The 24,869-nt window shown below is 37.3% G+C and overlaps 1 protein-coding gene across 1 annotated transcript; it reads right to left on the bottom strand.

Annotated features, from left to right (window-relative positions):
• Window positions 1-3,052: 3,052 nt before the first annotated feature.
• On the bottom strand, window positions 3,053-22,941 carry LOC137002057 (progranulin-like). Its single transcript, XM_067361505.1, has 6 exons — window positions 22,870-22,941; window positions 4,461-4,569; window positions 4,144-4,338; window positions 3,929-4,066; window positions 3,366-3,477; window positions 3,053-3,184 (listed from the first exon to the last, which is right to left on the bottom strand). The coding sequence occupies exons 2-6, from the start codon at window positions 4,554-4,556 to the stop codon at window positions 3,171-3,173; spliced, it is 555 nt and encodes a 184-aa protein (XP_067217606.1). The 5' UTR covers window positions 4,557-4,569; window positions 22,870-22,941; the 3' UTR covers window positions 3,053-3,170.
• Window positions 22,942-24,869: the final 1,928 nt, after the last annotated feature.

Raw genomic sequence — 24,869 nt, 5'->3', positions numbered from 1 at the left:
TGATATCATGATATTTTTTGTGATATTTGTAAATTGTCTTTCTAAATGTTTGGTTAGCATGTTGCTAATGTACTGTTAAATGTGGTTAAAGTTACCATCGTTTATTACTGTATTCACGGAGACAAGAGCCGTCGCTATTTTCATTATTAAACACTTGCAGTCTGTATAATTCATAAACACAACTTCATTCTTTATAAATCTCTCCAACAGTGTGTAATGTTAGCTTTAGCCACTGAGCACTATCAAACTCATTCAGAATCAAATGTAAACATCCAAATAAATACTGTACTTACGCGATTAGACATGTTGCATGATAAACACTTTGTAAAGATCCATTTTGAGGGTTATATTAGCTGTGTGAACTTTGTTTATGCTGTTCAAGGCAAGCGCGAGCTCCGGGGGCGGGGGAGCGTGAGCATTTAAAGGGGCCGCAGCCTAAATCGGCTCATAGTTAATGATGCCCCAAAATAGGCAGTTAAAAAAATTAATTAAAAAAATCTATGGGGTATTTTGAGCTGAAACTTCAGACACATTCAGGGGACACCTTAGACTTATATTACATCTTTTAAAAAGACGTTCTACGGCACCTTTAAATAATACAAACATACATTGTATTTAATCTTACTTTATTATGATCCAATTAAACCTTTTCCTGCAGTTTATTTGAGCGGTGCCCTCTACTGTACAGGTGTGAATTTGCATTTCCTTTTGCTTTTGAACTTTTGGGGCCCTATCAAACACCTACTGCAAAACAGCGCAAAAAAGTGTTTTTTGCTACTTTCAGCCCGACGCAGTTATCATTTTCAAGTCCAGTGCCCACATTGTTTAAATAGTAAATGATCTCACGGCCATCTGTTCAGGTGCATTGTTGGCGTGTTGCTATTTTGAGGCTGAAACTGAAAACGACTGCGCCATTGACCAACAAAAACCTGCTTTAAAGTCAATGGAGCAGTATTTTTTTGTTATTTAAAGGGCATGTTAGTAATATGTGCAGATGCACAACACTTGTACACTCTACTTGTTACACACACAGGGATGCGCAGCAGCACACAGACATTCCAAATATTAAAAATAAAAGGATTACAATGTAAAAGATAAAGATAAAAATGCCTACATGTCTTAATGGATAGTCATTGCATGTATCAGAATTACCTATTTGCAGTATTGACGAATGAAGTTGGCTAATTATTTGACCAATCGTGGCAATACACACATGTATTTAAACCAACTCGTCAGGTTGAGGGTGTCTGTATTCCGCCATGTAAATAGTGAATCCATCATGGTGCAAGCGCACATGGCCTTTAAAAGGAATGGGAGATGACACTCTGATTGGTTTATTGCACGTTACGCCCAAAACACACCCACGACTCATTAAGACACTAGGTTTTTTCTGTCGTTAAATTAGCAAAAGTTGATTTTGAAATGCCTTAAGTGCACCTGCACCATGAGCTTCAGACCATGCTGATGATCACTATGAGTCCTCCACCTGAACTTTCCTTTGCCCTTTATTTTGCGCTCTCATTCGCTGTAGGTCATTGCCAATTTGTTATTTCTGTCATATTGTGTCTTTGATCTTACTCACTACATGATTGGCACTCACGTGAATGAGCACCGCTTTGCCTCCGATTTCAGGCAAATCTTTTGGTGAGTGAAAATTGGGGCTAATATCATGCAGTGTGCACTGTGTACCCGACATAAAACAGAGCATTCAGACAGAGGATGAAAGATTGCTGATTGCTGCAACAATGTAAATTATTAGAAAAATCATAAGTTTTGAACTTTGTTTTGAACATTAAATCATGTAAACATATTGTAGTGAACCACAAAAAAGTATATAAATTATCATAATAGGTCCTCTTTAGGCATCATAAGCATTTTGTCACATGAGGTCATTTTGCTCCAAGGGCATTATCATCTTTTATGTTCAATACTTACAGAAACAATACATGTTGTGCATAGTATACATACTATATGCTACAACAACATTAAGTCGGACAGTAGTATGCTAGTAGGCTATTCTATTCTGAATGTAGCTGAGGAGAAATATGAGGAGAATAATTTCCCTTAAAAGACTCATTCATAAACATTTATTCATTCATGAATACCATGTATGGTATTCCATCCATGTACCATCCATCAGAGGTGTAAAGTACTTGAGTAAATGTAATTAGTTACTGTACTTAAGTATCTTTTTGGCTACTTTGTAGTTGTACTGAGTATGAAAGATATCGTCAACTTTTACTCTCTACTTGACTACATTTTTGAGCAAGTAAATGCACTTTTTACTCCACTACATTTGTGATGAGTAATGCAATTACAAATGACATTTTTCATGGCAGCTAACTTTTTCTGCAGCAGTTTGTTTCTGATATAAAGAAGCAATATCGCCATCTAAGGGCATTGAAGGTACTTTACTTTACTCACCCAAAACTTCTCAACAAGGATACTTTACGTGAATGTGAACGCATTAGCAGGTAGTTTCTGATTGCAGATGTTTTATTTATTAGATGAGGAAATGACTGCAGCTGGTGATGAGGCACAAACCAGCACATACAGTAGACTTTGACTATTTAATTTTACTTTACATTATTTTATTTATCTGCTATACTGACAAGATCGTTTTGAAGATTATTAGTTTACTTATGGCCTTTCTGTGCACTTGAGCTTAACTGAGACTTGAGAGTTTGTAGACGTTTAAAAGGTTGTTGTGTCGACCTTGATTTAATGCAACATTGAGATGTTCAGTTTTATTTTGAGTTCAGAAAATAAACTTGATTTCTCATCTTACAAATCAATTGTTTCTTATTTTCACTGGCATGTCTCGCAGTGCATCTCCGAGCCTACATCCAGCATGAGTAATCATTCAAAACAGAATAATTTTCGATGGAAGGTATCAGTACTTTTACTCAAGTATGGTTTTCAGGTACTCTTTACACCTCTGCCATCCATGTTTGGTGTAACATCCATACCAAAATACCATGTATGGATGGATGATTAAAAATACAAACACTTTCTCAAAACAATCATTTATTAAATGACAAATCAATTTGACTGTAATTCCATTCATTTTTATTAGACATGAATTCAGTTTGGATGTTGGATTCATCTATTTTCTCAAGAGTTTGAAAGCTTCTTCACCGAGGTTCACCAAAGTCATGGGAGTTGTTTACTTACAACACCAACCCTATAAAAAGACAGAAATACAACTTTTAATATAAGCAAGCAAAAAACTTTACATTGCATGAGTTTTTTTTTTTTTTTTTTTTTTAATATAGGTTATATTACTGTAAATCCATAATTGATCCACATTTAATTTAACTTGATGATTAGACATGATTAATACAGCAACATGAAGTTTGTTTTACCGCTGCAACACCCCCACTGGCCAGTCGCAGTCTTGCAGCAGAACTTCTCAGCTGGGCAGTAGACATTTCCCTCACAGTGAACAATCTCAGTCTCGGTCTGCCTTTCAAGATCCTGGTCATTTCAATTCACAGGAATTATGTTAGTAAACACATAATTAGAAGTTTACCTGCTTAGAAAAATCTCTGAATTAACCATTTATATTTTTACAGCTCAATCTTATATAGCTTTATATAGTATAATATAATTAATTAAAGCATATTTCTGCTTTTAAACCACCCAGAATGTATTGCCCCATTGTTTACTTTAACAAACAGAGGGAGAAACTAAAATTACTATTTGTGATAATCAAGAAAATAGAAACATTAAACATTTCTTTAGCTGTTCCAAAAGTCATATCATATTCCTTTTTTATTGCTGTTAATTGTTTGCAGCAAATGTTGATTAGAAATCATATGGCATTGTCTGTAAAGATGGTCAAGGCCATTGTCAGGTCAGTGTTACATGATAGTCTGCATTTCTGGTTGCTGGTTTCTTTACTGTCATAGATAGAGTACTGACATACCTGAGTTTTCTGGATAGCTTTGGAGGCCAGCTGAGGAGAAGATGGCAGTCTCAACCTTCCACTTACACAATAGCTTGATGTTGAGTCGCAGTAAGAACTATGAGGACAGCAATGAAGTCCATCTCTGCAGCAATGACCCTAAAGTAGTGGGCAGAAAAAAACAAACATTACATGTTAATATGAATAGAGTATAATAGATTAATCCATTTACTTACCAATGGGTATGGACAGCAGCCCCACTGTCCGTAAAGATTCAGACAGCATGTTGTTCCATCAGAACATGCAGTAACAGCATCACAGCGCACACCAGAGACAGAGTCACTATCAGACTCTACTGAGCCTGTGAGATCCATCAGTGTCTCATCTGCAGCTACAAGAGCTGCCATGAGTAACATCAACACTGGAACCATCTGAAAATATGACATGACAAAATTGTAAATATACTGCATTTTAGAAATGATTAAAACTTTTTACTTTAACATGTGATGTTACTGATAATGTGACCAGGTCTAAAGTCAATAAGAACATTTACCTTGCTCATGGGCTGGGTTTCTTCTTTGTGGATTGTGTTCTGCTGCTGTCTGAGCTGTCCTGTGATGTTCTGACTATACACCTTATATGTATACATATGTCTCCTCCCACTATAAAAACAGGAAATTTATCATAAATAGTCATTTCAATTCTCCCTGATTTGGTAAAATAAAAAATGAGAATTTATGAGTTTTTAATCATGCAGAAGTCCTTGTATAAACAGGCTGTAATAGAATATAAAAGAATGGGAATAAGAGTAAGACAGAGCCTTACAGATGTAGTGGGAGGATCACTTCCTCTCATCCAAACATATATTTAAAACTAAATTCGTAATGAAAAAAAAAATATTATCACTGTGGTCTATTTTTATATACTTGAAAATTTAATTTATTCCTGTAATGCAAAGCTGAATTTTCAGCATCATTACTAAAGTTTTCAGTGTCACATGATCCTCAATCATTGATCAATACAATCATTCTAGTCTCATTTTTTATCAATGTAATGTGTCCTTTTCAAAATCCACAGTTTTGAACATATATATGCTAATTTTTACATGACGTGCCAATTTGGTTGAGAAATGTTTTTATTTGACTCAACCTATCCAAGAATCAAGCAATAACAGAGTTTCCTACCATGAATGCATTGAGTTCCTTTGTAATGATTTTCATTGGTTAAATATATAAATACAAATAAATAATTAAAAAACCCACAGACAGACAAAAAGGGTGACCAATATGATTTATGGGAAAAATAATGATTTATGGAACGAAATATAGACACACATTTGATATATAAACGAAATATAATATTCCAAGGCTCTGTAGACACACACACACACACAATACACTAAAAATGTCAGTTTTCACCAGGAATTGTTAATAAATTTCACAATTTAATTGTTAGCAGTATTGTTTCTTTGTAATTAGTACAACAAAATAATATACTGTCAACATTTTCACTTCACATTTTTTAATGCAAATTGTGACTTTTTTTTTTTACCTCTAGACAAGGACATGATGGCATGATTGTGGTATAGTAAATTGCATGGTTAGTGTCTTGAGGTTGTCAGTCTGTCACATGTTTGTCTCATGTACAGTTGAGGTATATTTGAGGGAAATGACAGCTTAAATGTTGACATTTGAAAGTGGACAGCAAGTAGATAAACTGAAGTTTACACTGTAAAAAAAGAATTGTTGGTTTAACTTAAAAAAGTAAGTTACCTGGTTGCCTTAAAATTTGGAGTTCGTTGAAATTAAAAAATTGAGTTAATACAATGAAGGCGATTGTTTTAATCAACAGAAACTCAAATTATGATGTTATCTGAACCACATTAATTATCTAAGTTGATTTGACAAAAGAAAAAATGTTGTGATAAATCATGAAAACATTTTTTTACAGTGTACCTTCAGCACTCAAGATTATTTGGGCATGTAAATTACACGCCCAGCCAACATTACAGATATAAGAGAGGCAGAAATTAATAAAAAACAAAACAAAAAAAAAAGACAACATGACAACCTTCAGAGATTATTTTGCTATCAAATATTTCTTCTTAACATTAACTCGTATATGAACTCATACTTAAATTCAATTGGAAATGTTGAAACCCTTAGCTGTGCCACCCCCTCGTTGCAAATGGTGATTTTTTTTTTTCATGGTCTTCATCCAAACCAGACTGCAGGCATTTTCACTGTTTCCGAAATACTCCTATTCATGGCTCACATGTTAAGTCATCACTTACTTAAATTACTCCAAGCTTTACTCACCCTCAAGCCATCCTAGGTGTATATGACTTTCTTCTTTCTGATGAACACAATTGGAGAAATATTAATAAATATCCTGATGCATCTGAGCTTTATAATGGCAGTGAGTGGGATCAGTGAGTATGAAGCTGAAGAAAGTGCCTCCATCCTCATCCCCGTTTTTTCATAATTTATGTACAGAAGGTGGTCTGGCAGGAATGATCCTTCAGAAATCATTCTACTATGATGATTTTAGCATCCGATAGAGTTCCTTTTATTTTTATTATCCATTTTAAATAAAATTATATTATATTATAATTTAATCTTAATATTTTATTTACAGGTGTCATGCTTGTGAGTTATATTCTATACAGCTTCAGACCAAAAATATGTTATAAGTCTACAGCAAAAGTACAGTGCTCCTAATAGGCAATTTAATGTGGGATAACAAGTCGGGTGTATATGTTGAGATCATGAGAAAATAACTTTCATTTTATTGAGATCACAAGAAAACTTTGTCGAGGTCAGGATAAAACAAGAAAGAAGAAATAACGTATATCCTCTTAGGCCTTGTATTTTCAGATTCTCTTTGGCTAGATTTGACTAGACTACAAAAAACCTGACTATAAAAGCAGAAGTCCCTTTAATTTATTGTTCTGTCCGTGGACACTGAAACCCATTTCTGTGCATTTCTATTGTTTGCATTGAAGATGTTGAGCCAAACAATAATTTCAGTTTTGTCCACAAAACGCTTTATAGCTACCCCATTTTGGAACCCATTAGAATGGTACATGAACTTTATTTCTTTCTGAATTAAACTGTATGATATCTTGTACAATGCTACACTCAAAAAATATTCAAGCATGTTTAAGGCATTTCAATTAATAAGTTTCCACTTTAGTTGCCGCAATTAGAAAAAATGAGGATTTTCCTGGTATTGTAGCAGGGGGACAAATATATAAGCTTATGCTTTATGCAGATGACATTTTATTAATTGTCTCTGGACCTGGTAGGTCTATACCTCGTCTCCTTAGAACAATTGACATTTTCTCTAAATTTTCAGGTTATAGGGTGAATTGGTCTAAATTGGAAGCCCTTGCACTGAATTTTTGCCCTTCCTCAGCTTTTCATCCTGGCATGTTCCAATGGCCTAAGTCAGTCAGGTATTAGATATTTTGGAATTCTATGTCCCCCAAATTTAAATGACTTAGTGAGAGCTAATTTTGACCCCATAATGAAAAAGATTTCCTGCGATATGGATAGATGGGCTCCACTCCATGCAAAAGTCAATGTAATTCAAATGAGTTGTATGCCAAAATTGAATTATTTATTATTTATTACAGTCTCTCCCAATACAAATACTGCTTTACTATTTTAAACAGTTTTAAGCATCCTCAGATGCATTCTAATAAGTTACAGAGACCTGTTGAGAAAGGTGGTCTAAGCCTGCCTAATGTTTTGTTTTATTATTATGCTTTCAGTTTCAGACTCTCATTGGTCACTTCTTCCTGAGCAAGCTCCTCCTTCATATATGATTGAACAATCTGTCTTGCCTTCGATTTCATTATTGCAGAGTCTGTTCATTAAACTGGATAGAGAGGTGAAAAAACATCCTATTATTTCACACTTGTATACAGTATGGTTAAAGATTTCCCGTCTGCGTAGCTCTGACCCTTACCTGAATGCTTGTTCAAGTATATGGTTGAACCCTAAACTGTGTGTTAAAGGGATAGTTCACCCAAAAACAAAAATTTGATGTTTATCTGCTTACTCCCAGGGCATCCAAGATGTATGTATGTATGATTTTTAACTCCAACCGTTGCGGTCTGTCAGTCGTATAATGCATGTCAATGGCAACACAATCTATGAGAGTAAAAAAAAACATGCACAGACAAATCCAAATTAAACCCTGGGGCTCGTGACGACACATTGAAGTCCTAAGACACAAAACGATCGGTTTGTGTGAGAAACCGAACAGTATTTATATCATTTTTTACCTCTAATACACCACTATGTCCAAATGCCTTGAGCATCCGATTGGTAAGGTCTGAAAAAGCGCTCTGATGACGGAAGAGATCTCTCATGCTTTGCTTCAATGAGTGCAAGACATCACTTCCGTTGTCAGAGCGAGTTCAGATCTTGCTAACTGGGTGCGCAACGCAGTTGGACATAGTGTTTTACTGTTGTCAGTATTCAGTTCTTTGTCCAGCTCAGTTCAGTTCTTGTATATCAGCGCCAATAAAATCAGATAAATAATGTTGTTGGATATCAAGTGTCCCCAACTAAGCACGCCAGAGGTGACAGTGGCAAAGAATCCAAACTCCATCAAGTGACAGAACGGAGAGAAAAGAAAAAAAAAAACCTTGGGAGAAACCAGGCTCAGTCAGAAGGGCCAGTTCTCCTCTGGCCAATGAATGAACATGGTGTGATTATGATTCAGGCTGTATAACGTGTTGTTATGGCAACACGTCAAGCTTTAATATTTTTGGGGTGTTTTTTTGAGACAATTAGTATGCTTCAAATTACATGAAACTTGACACACGCATAAGTGTTGTCAGCCAGTAGACATAGGCAAAGCCTTTAGATATGGGCATGTAGAAGGGGCTCAGTAGCACCACCTTTGACTAAAGTGGTGGGTTAGTTTTACCTACAGTAACCAAACTCGGTACATATATTGTTCTCATCAAGCCAGACAACTTTCTAAATGTATTCCACTTTTCCCACACTTCAAATCAGAAACCTAGCATGAGTATAGTCATTTTTAAATGTTGCTTTTAAAAGTAATGCATTACAATATTGCGTTAGTTACTTTTCATGAAAAGTAATGTGTTACATTACTTTTTCTCACCTGGGCTGTGTGTGTAATTAATTTAATATAGTTAATTATTACAGGTTTGCATATAATTCTGAGATTTCGTTTCACTGTTTTTATTCATTTTGAGGAATACTGAATGTTTTCATGCAAGTGAGATGAGTAAATGCATGTTCACATTTAGACCAGAACTACAATAACCATCTTGTTCACACAGAGCACACAACACCCCTGAACTTTATTTCTCTCAACATGAGGATATCTGTCAGTCAATACATGTGAAAAAGTAACTTGCGTTACTTATTTGAAAAAGTAGCTTGGATATTTTGTTGTAAATTGAAAAAGTAATGTGTTACTTTACTAGTTACTTGAAAAAGTAATCTGATTACGTAACTTATGTTACTTGTAATGCATTACCCCCAACACTGTATATTTCACAATAGAGTTTTTTTTTTTGTTTTTTTTTTTCATGAAAGAAAATAAGAGATTTCTTTCAAAATCTTACCGACAATGTATTCCATCATAGTTCCTTTCTGAATTTTTGACGGTGTGGGAGATTTAAAGTCCTGTGTAGGAGAATCTTCTAAAACTGTGCCCAGCCATTTATCATTCTGTGTGTACCACAATCAACCTCAAGATGGCGCCATTGAATCACTGTGTGCCACTGTGTATGTCTACTGATCACTGAGCTGCAGTGTGTTGAGCTTCACAGGAAAACAGGAAGGTCATCTCCTGTACAGTGACAAAAGCAGATGTTAAAAGATGTGAATGTTTGTATCTAAATGAGTATGTTCTTGTATCTAAATGTGTATGTATGCATTTTTCTTTTTCTTTTTCTTTTTTTCTTTACACTTGCTTGGATAGTTGTGCTGAGCATTGGTCTTCTGCGTTGACACTGTGCAGGATGGAAAGATGTGGCCTGAGCCAAGAGAGACTGGAGGGAGGCCACAGTGACACTGCAATGAGCCTACTTCAATGAAGATGAGGTATTGCTTACTCATGTAATTTCGATGGTCCACTTTAGACATTCTATTAACTTTAAGTAACTTTGCCAACTACATGTCAACTAACTCTCATTACAGTATTGGTTGACTGTAGTAGACTCTTTGGTCAGGGTTAGATGTTAGGGTTTGGGTTGGTAGAGTAAGTTGAAATGTAGTTGCAAAGATACTTGTTTACAGATATTAAGCAGATATAAGCAGCTAATAATACTCTAATGAGAGTTAGGCCGCATTTACATGACATTGTTTAAGTGATTTTTTTCCCCTGAATATGACCCAAATGTGTAAGCAGAAAAAAGAACATGGATTCCGATATTCTCAGATCAGTTTCAGGCCTCATTCATATGTGGAAATAAATCTGATATGAATCGGATATGTGCATTTGCGTCTACCAGGTAAGCAGACAGATCGGATATTCCCCTGTCAATGTGAGTCATTCATCATTGAAAAAGCGACGGTGGCGAATGAGGTCAACTCAGGTGGACACCAACCACGATCACATGACTCTTTTCAATGCCCAGGATGCAACAAGGGCTCTCCTCTCTTTTCTCCACCTTAAGAGAGCAACATTTTGCTGACCTTTAAAGATGGTGCAGAAAGCAAAACTAACCCTCATCACATGACCCTTTTCAGTGGCGCAATGGAGGACGAAGGCCCCACTCAATGTTTTGCTGACCTTTTAAAGATGGTGCGGAAAGCAAAAGCTTGTATTATCATTTCATCTGCGTCCATTGCAAATCGTAGCATTTTTATTTCCTTTTTGTCTTAAGATTTTCCAGGTCAGTACATCTACCTTGGGTTATTTCGCCAAGTGTATAGTGTAAATGTAACCAATATAGTTAACCAATCGGAATTGGGCATCAAGACCTGCAGTGTAAATGCAGCCTTAGTTGACATGTTCAGTTGTGGACAGTAATGAAGTATTTCTACTTTGTTACTGTCAGGGCTTGACATTAACTTTTTTGCTCACCAGCCACTGTGGTTAGTGGTTTTCCAAATGTACTAGCCACTGAGCATTTTCACTGGCCACAATTTTGATGTTGGTAAATTACATTTTATATGATTAAAGTTGATTTTGTTATGCTTAAATTACTTTATTTTGAGTCATTTTACTTGATTTATAAGATTTAAAACCCTTTCAAACTTTTAAAAGCAGATTGACCACCCAAATCAAGACTACATTGTATATCAGCTGGTATGTACAGGTGGGCAAGAGGTGGACAATATAAGCATGGGCTAATATGAGAAATTGTATAAGTTATTTGTGTTAGGCTATATAAAAGAACAAAGAAGCAAATTACAAAAACAATAGTAAATTAAAAATAATCTTTTTTCAGATTATTTAACATCTTTTGTTGTTTGATTAACATTAATGACAGAGATGTATTTAATTGGGCTGCTGAATGCATGGACGTAACTGACGCATATCCAGTTATTACCCACCTGTTTACGTCCACTTAAGCCATAACCGACTGTATTCACGCGAGATACTCCACACGATGGACATTTAGACATCTGTGTGCACTGTTTAACTATTCAGGCGCGAGGAGAACTGATCGCGCGCGCGACAGAGCGCTTCTGTTGTGTCATTCAGCGCAATTCTGCCTATCCCTCATTCACTAACTGCACGTAGCCTAAATAACGAATTGTGTGATTGGATTTTAATTTTGTGCTACGACGATCTTCGACGATCATTTGGCTGTAAACTGAAATTATATTCAACCAGCCAAAGTGGCTAGTGGGAGTGGCTGTCTTACCCGCCACAGCTGAAATCATCTACCCGCATTTGGCGGGTTGGCGGGTGTTAATGTCAAGCCCTGGTTACTGTACTTAAGTCCTTTTTTTCAAGTATCTGTACGTTATCAGAGTATTTTTGTATTTTTAGAAACTTTTACTTTCACTTCACTACATTCCAAAGCATAGTATCATACTTTTCACTCCACTACATTTCATGCAGGTCATGTGTCAGATCAGTTTTGCAGGTGAGGTGTTGCATGTCACTGCTCTACATTAGCAACAAGACCCTAGTTGCGTCCCAAATGACGCACTATACACTACACACTTATACACTATGTACTTGTGCACTATGCACTCATTCATGTAGTGCGTGAATTATATAAGGTTATTTTGTCATTTAACAACGGAGTCCGATCCTCCCTTCCACTCCACTACGTAATTAAAGCTGCGACAGTTGAGTGCATGAAGTGTTCAACATTCCACACTTCGTTTTTCCGTTAATTTAGTGCATCATCCGGGTATTTAAAGTGTACTTTTTCTTTTTGGAATTTTCTGTGTGAACGCACTACTCACACTATTTATATTTAAAAACGTCATAGAATAGTGCATAAGTACACGAATTGGGACGCATCTCCTGTTCTTCCAACAGAAACACATCGAAGTCCTCCCTGTCAGACGCCCTCCGCTCTGAGGCCAAAAGCTCCAGCTGCAGACTCTCAGCACTAACTCACACTAGGAGCCAACATCAAGACTTGAGCCCCTACAGTGCCTCACACTTGCGGCTGGGAAAAGGCTTCGCTTCTCTTGATTATCATTGCAGTCAGGCAATCTGGTTGGCACTTTCACTGGTCAGTTATTCTCCTCACAACGGCAGGATTTTATCCCACAACATGTGAGACCCTGAGATAATCATCCGGCACGTCCAATCTCAATGACATGACTGTACATGCGGCCCTGCACTAATGTACTCTAGAGGCTCTAGCCATACAGACGTCATGTTCTGCTGTAGTTTTCCTCCCACGTTTCTTTAGTAATGCTGTGTTTGACTGATGGTCTGTGGCGTAAGAATACTTAGTCATGCCTGAAGCTGCATGTTTTACATTGTCACACAATAACTCTGTTGCTGAACCCAAGGCATAACCCTAACTGAAATCGAACCTCATAAATGATATTGTGGAATGCTTTATATACAAATATCTAATACAGCCTCTCCCCATGCAAAGCGCACAGGAGACTAGACTATCCGCTTGTTAAGTTGTGACCGCATCCAAGACTCTCATTTCACTTGAGAATATTATCTCAACAGCCGCTTATTATTATGAGCACTGTTTATTCATAATATAGATTGAAGGTAAACTTTTAAAAACGTAGGGTGTACACTACAGTCTCTTTATAAAAAATTAATCACTTTTTGGCCATCAGGGATTTCGGTATTGAGATAAATTTAGGATCAGGATTTTATGGTAATTTTACAGCACACCGTGAGTGTATTTGTACCATTTGTTGATTGCTTTTGGCATCTTATAGAGCATTTGGACCCTAAAGCGGTGAAACGTGACATCGTTAACAATCGGATTGATGTCAATACAGGTGACAGAGGAGAAATCATGTGAGAATTTAAATAAGCATAAATATACATAATAAACACACATTTTTATTTTCACACATTTATTACACATTCAATTATTTTAAACATTTTTTGTTTTACTTTTCACTGTTGAATGAACTTTATTATATAATTCTCATTTTGTGCACTATCTTGGGTTAATTTTTTTTTTCACTGTGCTTGTTGCAGTGCATTATGGGAATGCATTCTCTGCTAAGGATAACTTTCATAACAGCCATTGTTTAGAGAGTCTATGATGGCTTAAAATCTTGCCTAATGAGAAAAAATTCAAGGCTTTGGTACAGTGCTTGTGTGTTAACACTTTTTTGCCTTCTTGGGGCCTCTTGGGGCCAGCAGAGTGAGGTTTCCCTGCACAGCTCTTACTAGCTAGCCTCCATTACACTCAACCCTCTAAACCGCACTCTCATCCGGGTCACGGCACCAAATGTTACTGGATCTACTCAACCCACTCCAAGCGGGATTCGAACCTGCGTCTCTGGCATGAGAGGTGGGCATGCTTACAAGGATACTAAAGACTGCAATCTCTAGTGTCAGTTGCTAGTGTGCTTCTTAGAGCCAGGGGAGGGAGGTTTACCTACACAGCTCTTACTAGCTTGGGTCATGGCACCAAATGTAACTGGTCCTACTTGACCCACTCCAAGTGGAACCGGCGTCTCTGGCATGGAAGGCGGGCGCGATAACAAGGACACTAAAGAACGCAGTCTCTACCGTGCTTCTTGAGGCCAGGGAAGTGAGGTTTACCTGCAAAGCTATTACTAGCTAGCCTCCGGTACACTCAGCCCTCTAAACCTCACTTCCATCCGGGTCACGGCACCAAATGTAACTGGTCCTACTCAACACACTCCAAGTGGGATTCAAGCCTGCGTCTCTGGCATGGGAGGTGGGCACGCTAACAAGGATGCTAAAGACTGCAATCTCTAGTGTCAGTTGCTAACGCGCTTCTTGGGGACAGGGGAGGGAGGTTTACCTGCGCAGCTCTTACTAGCAAGCCTCTGGTACACTCACCCCTCTAAACCTCACTCCCACCCGGGTCACGGCACCAAATGTAACTGGTCCTACTTGACCCACTCCAAGTGGGATTCGAACTGGCGTCTCTGGCATAGAAGGCGGGCACGATAACAAGGACACTAAAGAACGCAGTCTATACCGTGCTTCTTGAGGCCAGGTGAGGGAGGTTTACCTGCGCAGCTCTTACTAGATAGCCTCTGGTATACTCACCCCTCTAAACCTCACTCCCATCCGGGTCACGGCACCAAATGTAACTGTTCCTACTTGACCCATTCCAAGTGGGATTCGAACTGGCTTCTCTGGCATGGAAGACGGGCACGATAACAAGGATGCTAAAGACTGCAATCTCTAGTGTCAGTTGCTAACACGCTTCTTGGGGACAGGGGAGTGAGGTTTACCTGCGCAGCTCTTACTAGCAAGCCTCCAGTACACTCACCCCTCTAAACCTCACTCCCATCCGGGTCACTGCACCAAATGTAACGGGTCCTACTCAATCCACTCCAAGCGGGATTTGAACCCGTGAGGTGGTCGCGCTAAAAAGGATGCTAAAGCTCGCAATCTCTAGTGTCAGTTGTTAGCGTGCCTCTTGGGGCCGGAGAGGGAGGTTTACCTGCACAGCTATTACTAGCTTGCCTCTGTTGCATATGGAAAAACATTCAGATGATGAATGGGAGAAACCATGATACTCAGTATAGCAGCTGTTTCAACTACAGCCTTTCAACTACAAGAGCCAATCATCTTATTGATACACTCTTAAAATGAATGTTCCAAAAAGTAGGGTTTCACAGCGATGCCATAGAAGAACCATTTCTGTGCCACTGAAGAACCTTTCAGTCAACATTCTAAAAACAATTTTTTTTTAGTGTGAAGAACATTTTAATGCTCTAAAGATTATTTTTCCATTAACAACCTTCTGTGATATTGAAAAGTCGCAATAAAGAACTGTTTTTTTGTAAGAGTGTAAAGGCATTGTCTGTTTGTTTGTTTGTTTTGTTTAATCTACAGTGAGCATGTGCATTAGCTAGATTATATTAAAAATATCTATTTTTTTAGCATGATTAATGCTGAGGACTTGTGTTAAAAGTATGTTCTCAATGTCAGAAACCTCTTGACAAATAGTTTTGGACATCTATGGCTATTTTCTACACAGAAAATGCTGCTTTGGAGACTCAATTCATAAATGCAGGTAAAGAACAAAATATACATAAAGGAGGAAGGGATAACTAGAGTCTCTAGAAGGGATGACAGGGGGCGGAGCCATCCTATCAAAGCAATCTTTGGCTTTGAGCTTCATCTCACTAAGAATATATATACACATACACACATGGGCTACATATATATAATTTCTGTGCTGTATTTATTTATATTTACATACTATGGGAATATAAATGAATTATTCAAGTAGGAATGTGTGTGCATCAGTGATTTATTTTCTTCACATCAAGCACATTTCCCTCATTCTCTAAGTACTTGGCCTCAGCCTGCCCGCCTTGTTGCACAGCTTTGCCTGAAAACGTCTTCACATTCTTTACTTCGTAACGGCTCACACAGTCAGAACAGTAGTGTCTATGTGTGTGAGAGTGAGAGAGACGGCGACGTCTGCACTTCTGCCTCGCCTCTTTAACGCATTCCACTTTCACTCAGCTATCTCGCCCACACACTCGGCATGTGACTGCCAGTGACAGGAAATCAAGGATGTCAAATCCTGCACTCAGCTATGCAGCTCCACGCTCTCTCCAAGAAGGCCTTCTCCAAAGCTCGCAGAGCATTACCATGTTGTCCAATTCCAGAAGTTTTGCATTAATAAATCAAGAATTCCACAGTAAAAGTTGGGATAAATGCAGGTTTTTTCCATAGCTTTCAGTTTTGCACCAATCCCTCACATGCATATTTTTGTAACCTTAAAGGTGCAGTAAGTGATTTCTGAGAAACACTGTTGAAAGTGGATCGGACCGAGCACTACAATAAACTTGTAGCCAGTCAGCAGTGTCCACTCATGATGGGGGAGGAGAGAGAGTGAGCAAGAGGGGGGTTTGAAGGAAGACTGTAGAAAGAGAGATTGTGGAGAGACATTACAAAAAAGAAAAGGTCAGAGGAGTATCACTGGACCTAAGTGGGAAGGCCTAAAAATGAAAAAAATAAATAAATAAATAATAATAATAAAAAAAAAATAATAATGTGAGTAACTTTTTGAGTGTGTGCTACTGGCGACTAACAACAAACTCTTGCTTCACTCTAAAAAATTCTGGGTTAAAAACAACCCAAGTTGGGTTAAATATCCTAGCGTTTGAGTTGTTTTGACCCAGTGGTTGGGTTAAATGTTTGCCCAACCTGCTGGGCAGTTTTATTTAACTCAACTATTGTTTAAAAAATACTATATGGCTAAAATGAACCCCAAATAGTTTGGAAATTAACAATCAGACACATAATTACTAGAGGCAACAGTAATAATCTAAAGGTAAACATTTATTATTAAGCGATTTAACAAATGTTTATTATTTAATTATTATTTATTAAACATATTAATAAATGTTAATTTATTAAACATAATTTCCAACCTATATTGGGTTCATTTTAAACAAGTAATACAGTAATTTTTAAACAATAGTTGAGTTAAATAAAACTACCCAGCAGGTTGGGCAAACATTTAAAGATGCCTTAGAATCAAAAATTGAATTTACCTTGGCATAGTTGAATAACAAGAGTTCAGTACATGGAAAAGACATACACTGAGTTTTAAACACCATTGTTTCCTCCTTCTTATGTAAATCTCATTTGTTTAAAAGACCTCAGAAGAACAGGTAAATCTCAACATAACACCGACTGTTACGTAACAGTGGGGATCATTAATATGTACGCCCCCAATATTTGCATATGCCAGCTCATGATCAAGGCATTACACAAGGGCAGCCAGTATTAATGTCTGGATCTGTGCACAGCTGAATCATCAGACTAGGTAAGCAAGCAAGGACAATAGTGAAAAATGGCAGATGGAGCAATAATAACTGACATGATCCATGATAACATTATATTTTTAGTGATATTTGTAAATTGTCTTTCTAAATGTTTCGTTAGCATGTTGCTAATGTACTGTTAAATGTGGTTAAAGTATTCACAAGAGCCGTCGCTATTTTCATTTTTAAACACTTGCAGTCTGTATAATTCATAAACACAACTTCATTCTTTATAAATCTCTCCAACAGTGTGTAATGTTAGCTTTAGCCACGTAGCACTATCAAACTAATTCAAAATCAAATGTAAACATCCAAATAAATACTATACTCACATGTGAGTACTTTGTTTATGCACTGTATTACAGTCGAGAGCTCGGGGGGCGGGGAGCGCGAGATTTAAAGGGGCCGCAGCCTGAATCGGTGCATAGTTAATGATGCCCCCAAAAAAATTAATTAAAAAAAAATCTATGGGGTATTTTGAGCTGAAACTTCACAGACAAAATCAGGGGACACCTTAGACTTATATTACAGCTTGTGAAAGATGTAACCGAACCACTGGGTCAAAACAACCCAGTCGCTGGGTTTGTCCATTTTTAACCCAACTTGGGTTATTTTTAACCCAGCATTTTTTAGAGTGTTGTTTATACTTGTGTACCTTTTTATTTGTTCTTCCTTGTCATTTGTTATCCGCTTTATTTTGCGTGTTTGTGCATTTTGCGGACGGAGCAATGAAGTGAGGTTTTTGGGGTTTCAAATATCAACAGTGTTCAACAATGACTCTCAGAAATTGCTTACCGCACCTTTAAAATACTTTTTTTATGGAATATTGCAGTATTTATTATAAATTATCTGTTCACATCATTTTTTTTTTTTTTAAATCTTGCAGCGACATCTCTTCTCTGATGACATGTTTACTGGTGTGAGGGCAGGACAACCTGTCTCTCACATGACATCACAGCAACAGCAAACCACAACCATCCAATCAGTTCCCAGTGGACAAAATCAAGTTCCGTCCTACATTTTTTTTCTTGTCTGAGAAGCCGTTTCACTCAGATATATGTCACAATAGGGGGAAAAAAAACTATATCAACTTCCATTTCATGACAAGTGTAAAGGGCAATGGGTTATTTAAAAAAAAAATTTACAGTTCCCTAAAGTGTTTAGCACTGACACTTCTCGGCTGTAGTTCTGTAGAGCTGAGTTTTAAAGAGCCACATTATGATCTCAAATGATGTCATTGTTGTTTGGTCTGGAGAAGACTGGTTTGAAAATTGGTCAGCTTGACAGCATGAAGACTGGTCAGTTTTCCACGCCACTCATTTGAACCAAACCACTCTTCTACAGCTAGATCAGAGCCCATAGATTTTAATGGATTGACCTGACTGTTTTTATTATTATTATTACAACAGAATTACCAGAGGTACAAGAGGGCTGTTGTTCACTTGGAAAGAGTGGGACGTGTCCACAGTCCCTCCAAACGCCCACAATATGATGTCATATTCAAGAGATTGGAGGTAAAACAGTTCATGTCTTTCTGAGGTAGCTGAGATTTGAGAACTGTAGCTGCTATAAATCATTCTGTCAAGTCAAGTAATTTTGCTCAGCTGTGGTAAATGCAATGCAACTACCCACCTGACCTTCCTCATGCACTCACACAACTCACGTGTTGTTCTCCTCCCTCACAGACTGAGTGGATCAAGAGATGATGAAAATACTCAGAGGGAAGCCAGGGCAAGTTTGCACTCATGTGATGTAATCAAAAGACATGGTTTTCCAAATATGCAGCATGCATGCGTTAGCTGCCAGACAGAAAGAGCCAGAGGTATTTTGGCTCATGTGTTTACTCTGTCACCAAATTATTTAAAAGACAAGCCAGATGGGACTAATTTAACGGCACACACACATATTGCTTCACCAAAAGGTTCAATGTTACATTCTGTGGTTAACACGACCATGATTCATGTAAATATGATAGATTTCTAAACATGTGGTTTTATTATTTTGAAAAAAGATCTCTTAAACCTTATTCACGCAGGTAAATCATTCAAGTCTCATGGGAGGCATGATGATTGGAGAAAAACTGGCACTGCATTATGCATTGTATAATGATTATGCAAATTTAAATCAAAGTACCGGTAGCGGCACATTCAAAGGCCCAATCAAAGTCTTTAAGATAAAATGATCCTTTATTTCCTTTTATGGCATTCATAAAGGACAAAACTATAAAGGACTATATGAATTTATGACTACAATATTTATGCAGTGTGGTTACTTGGCATATTGCACAATAAGGGTAGTGACAAAGCGATAACACAAAGTAAGTGAGAATATGATGAGAACCACAGTTTCCACTGGAATGTCATTGTTGACAAAGCAAGCAAAAGCAAAGCTGTTGCTAAGCGACAACATCGGATATCTTGCACTCATCTTACACAAAGAAAATGACACTTCCTTCACTATGTTGGTTGCTTCTAAGTAAATATTTGAAGTAGCATTCTGCAAAACAGATGTAACAAGTGGCATACAAATGCCTACAGTAAAATGCAACAGATAAAAATATATTCACCTTAAAATGAACACAACACAGTACTGAACTGAATGGAAATATGAAATTGAAATATTGCGTGCAGCCCGCGATGTAAACTGAACAGAGGGACGTGTTTTCTTACCATTATTTCAGGACATGATCCTTTTTTACCTTGGATAAATAAAAAGGTCAGTTTAGGATTTTAACAATGCTATCGATATCGTTCATTACTCGGTATCCATATAGCCTATACATTCCCCAACCCTACTTATTATACAGTAAAGCAAATTAATAATCACTTCTCTCAGCTGAAGAGTTTGAGAGTCACAAAGTGTTGGGTAACTGATTACATGATGTAATCTGGATTAAAGGGTTAGTTCACCCAAAAATGTAAATACTGTCATTTATTATTCACCCTCATGCCGTTCCACATCCGTAAGACCTTAGTTAATCTTCAGAACACAAATTAAGATATTTTAGTTGAAATCCGATGGCTCCGTGAGGCCTCCATAGGGAGCAATGGACACTTCCTCTCTCAAGATCCATAAAGGTACTAAAAACATATTTAAATCAGTTCATGTGAGTAATACAGTGGTTCAATATTAATATTATAAAGCGACGAGAATATTTTTGGAGTGCCAAAAAAAACAAAATAACGACTTGTTTAGTGATGGCCGATTTCAAAACACTGCTTCAGGAAGCATCGGAGCACAAATGAATCAGTGTGTCGAATCTGCTGTTCGGAGCGCCAAAGTCATGTGATTTCAGCCGTTGTCAGTTTGACACGCGATCTGAATCATGATTCGACACACTGATTCATTTGTGCTCTGAATCTTCCTGAAGCAGTGTTTTGAAATCGGCCAGCACTAAATAAGTCGTTATTTTGTTTTTTTGGTGCACTAAAAGTATTCTTGTCGCTTTATAATATTAATATTGAACCACTGTACTCACATGAACTGATTTAAATATGTTTTTAGTACCTTTATGGATCTTGAGAGAGGAAGAGTCCATTGCTCCCTATGGAGGCCTCACGGAGCCATCGGATTTCAACTAAAATATCTTAATTTGTGTTCTGAAGATTAACGAAGGTCTTACGGGTGTGGAACGGCATGAGGGTGAGTAATAAATGACAGAATTAAATTTTTTGGGTGAACTTACCCTTTAAGTAATCAGATTCCAAAAATTAAGTACTTAGTTGTAATTAGAATATATTACATTTTAAAATACTCTTAATCAGACTATAGTTACTATTTTATTGATTAAATGATTCATAATTTATTGATTCTCCCCAATTCTTCTTCTTTTTTATGTTTTCAGCTAATTAAAGGTGCAATATGTAAGCATTTTGTAGTAAAATATCCAAAAACCACTAGGCCAGTGTTATATATTTTGTTCACTTGAGTACTTACAATATCCCAAATGTTTCCAACTATTTGTAAATCATGAGGAAATTGCAGTTTTAACCAAGGCTCCGAGACGTGTGAGGAGTCGCCTGTCAATTGTGTTATACCCGCGTTACCCTCGGTTTCCGGGTTTTATTTTGTAGAAACCATGGAAACACCAAAGACGCTTTAGTACATGTTTTATTAGACAAGGAAACAACTGTTTTGATATATTTATAGACAGAAAACGAATTATTGTTATATAGCTTAGTCTTATAACTTATAACTTAGTCTTGTTTAGTCTTATTGTTTAAATCTAATTTTCTTGATTTTTTGCGAGTACCATGCTTTACCATGCCTCAGAGAAAAACACTATTTTGTCAAGTAGCTAACATAGCATAATCAGATGCAGCTTTATTTTTAGTGACAGTAATACAGCATTTTCTCCATCATCCAATACGTTTTAAAATGAATTCCATGCCATTTATCAACACAAGCCATCCAGAATTTAATATGATATTGAATCGATCTAGCTTACTGTAGTGTGCAACAGTGTCTCACAGCAGCCGCTGAGCGAACGCACAGAGTAACATTATAACATCATTTTCAACACACTCAAATGTATCTAATATGATAAACAGAGCTGTGTTACCTCATACTCATGACCAGAAAAGCGGAAGCGGCGCCGGCGACTGTGGCATAATAAAAGTTCCGCTCCTCGCAGCGTGTGTTGCGCAGTCGCTCCAGCGGCCTCTTTCAGCTCCCACAACACTCGCTCCTGCTCTGCTTCATACTACAGTAACGTTAATAATCGCATCCATGAACATGATTTCTGAGTCCTATCCCTATAATTTTCCACCGGCTTGTGAGTTGAAGACCACATGTCCCAAGATTCCGCGCCCAAAATTGGCGTCATTAAGCTACTTGTTTTGAATTGGCCTCTAGCGACCTCTAGCGGACAGAAAATTTTACGTACTGCACCTTTAATTATTAGCTTTTCATTAAACTCACAAACCCCCTGCAGTTCCTTCACGAACACCAGCCGCATAATCTGTTTTCATGTTTTTTAACAAAGAATGAAATATATTTTCTTTCTCTTTGTATTTTTATATAAATATGGTACAATATTATCCTATTCAATTCAATGTTGAATGAACAACTTAGGTCAAAAGTAATCTAAAAGTAGTCAAAAAGTAGTCGGATTACATTACCTAAAATGTTTTTTACGTTACTAACTAAATTTTTTCGTCATGGAATTTGGAATCACTAATGCACTACAATTTGTAAGTAACCTACCCAGCACTGCACCTTAACTGACCCCAAATGAACTCTCACAGTCATTCATAGCCTATGAAATGATGTACAGTATACATCTGAATTTCTCCAAACACAAACGTACCCTGGTTTTGGAACAGTGCTTCATTTTCACATGAATGTGAGGAGCAGCTGTCAGTTTAGACAGTTTAAGGGGCAGCTCTGTGTGAGCTCTGCTAACCCAAGGCTCGGAGCCGAATAAACAGTAGACAGCTGGCCTGGGACAATGGCACCTCAGTTAATGATTAATGCTGTTAATGAACAAATCAAGAAAGCTCTTGATACTTTCCAGAACTCTTTACTCACAGCCAGCGATGTGTTGACCCTTAAAGGCCCCTCGTCACGGGTCTGTGGTAGAAGTGCATTGGGAAGGAGAAGCAGAAAATTTCAGTCACTATTTGTATCATTACAGTCCCCCCTGAAAAACACCAGATACGCATGAGTCAGCACGGTATGGACTGGCTGTCTTTTTCATGTTTAAACAGTACTAATGCAACATCGTTACTGCGTTTAGCCCCAAATGCTGATGTAATCATCACAATATACGCAATTTCCTGTGCTGAGGAAGCTTCTGCTAAGAACATAAATTCTGATCTGCCACAAAACACAGCGTTAGCATTGATTCTCCACTGCGACAGTGAAAGCTTTGAGATCTATGGGATATCCTTACGATGTTTATTCCGCCAGCGCACAGTCCCCTCACAAATCACTGATAAATGGCTATTCATGTAAGTGATAACAGATGTGAGGGTCTCATTGAGAGCCAGTGAAAGTGTGTTCTGTATGATGTGTAAAAGCGCTGTGTGTTCGGCCCTCCATTTGCAGAGGTGGCAGGTGTTCCTCCGTTCTCCAAAAAAGCAAGTTTTTATGTTCCTCCTCAAGTTAGTTACTTGGTTTCCATGGAAATGCTCAACAGAAAGAGTCTTGTCTTAAGGGGCCTGTGCCGGGGAAGGCTTTACTAGCTGCCTGGACCGGACTTTAGTGAAGAGGGAGAGAAAAAAGGGGAAAAAAAGATGAAAAATCAATCCAACATGGAAAAACAACTGAGCATTGTCTCTGTGCCTGATGCTGAGATTGAATGGAGATGTTCAGAGCAGATGTTTCATATGAGAGAGTACTGGTTCTTTCACATCATTTAATCGCTTTCAAATTTCCTAATTATAAGTGTATTTAAAGTGGTCCTATGCTTTTTTCTCTCTCTCTTTTTTTTTTTTTTTTACATTTTCAACTTTCTTTAGTGTGTAATGTTTCTGTTTGAGCATGAAAAATGTATGCAAAGTTACAAAGTCATTTCAAAAGGAGTTATTCTCTATATCAGTGTGTTTCTGAACGCCCTGAAACGCATCGATTGTAGTTTTGAGTTTTCACAATATTCCTCATTTAAATAATTCCCATCCGAGGCATATGCAAAAAAGGGGCAGGCCTGGTTGAGTTGCATTAGTAATGCGTTAAAACTTGTGGTTATGGTAAGGGGCGTGTTGATCAATCACAACACATTGGTCCATCCGACCAATCAGAGCACATTGTACTTGTATGGTGTTTTTTAATATATATTAATACTTTTATTCAGTAAGGACAACATAAAATTGATCAAAAGTGACAGTAAAGACATTCAAAATGTTACAAAAGTTTCAAATAAACTTTCTATTCTTCAAAGAATCCTGAAAAAAAAAACCTACATCACAGTTTTCCCAAAAATATGAAACTGTTTTAAACATTGATAATAATAAGAAAAAAAATTTAAGGAGCAAATCAGCATATATTTCTGAAGGATCATGTGATACTGAAGACTGGAGTATTAATGCTGAACATTCAGCTTTGCATCACAGAAATAAATTACATTTTAAAATATATTAAAACAGAAAACAGTTATTTTGAATGGTAATAATATTTCACAACATTACTGTTTTTACTGTATTTTTGATCAAATAAATGCAGCCTTGATGAGCACATAAAATCCAAATCTACAACTTCTGAGGAACACAAAAGAAGATATTTTGAAGAATTTAGTAGCTGTTTTTGTCCAAACTATGAAAGTCAGTGGTTCCAAAACAACATCACTGGACCATTTGACTTTAATTTTATGGACAAAAACAAACTAAAAAACGCAGGCATTTTCGAAATGTCTTTCTACTGTCATTGGTCAGAGAGTAATGCTTTTTGGTGTAATGTAATGTAATCTCCTTCATGCATAGATGTAAAGCAAACATAAGGTTGTTTTATCATTAACAAACCACACACAGATGCTGCATTTCGGGTGTGGTCAGCAGTTATTCTGTGCAGTGAGGGGACAGTGAATCGACTAA

This window comes from Chanodichthys erythropterus, chromosome 15 (assembly GCF_024489055.1).
Source record: "Chanodichthys erythropterus isolate Z2021 chromosome 15, ASM2448905v1, whole genome shotgun sequence".
Taxonomy (NCBI): domain Eukaryota; kingdom Metazoa; phylum Chordata; class Actinopteri; order Cypriniformes; family Xenocyprididae; genus Chanodichthys; species Chanodichthys erythropterus.
This window is presented reverse-complemented; position numbering and strand designations above follow the sequence as displayed.

What these genes read in the sequence shown, in the direction of transcription:
- LOC137002057 (XM_067361505.1), bottom strand. Translation starts at nt 4,556, where the DNA reads ATGTATACATATAAGGTGTATAGTCAGAACATCACAGGACAGCTCAGA. An exon ending in AAACCCAGCCCATGAGCAAG is followed by an intron (nt 4,339 to 4,460) that starts GTAAATGTTCTT and finishes TCATATTTTCAG; the next exon opens with ATGGTTCCAGTGTTGATGTT. An exon ending in AAGCTATCCAGAAAACTCAG is followed by an intron (nt 3,478 to 3,928) that starts GTATGTCAGTAC and finishes TGAAATGACCAG; the next exon opens with GATCTTGAAAGGCAGACCGA.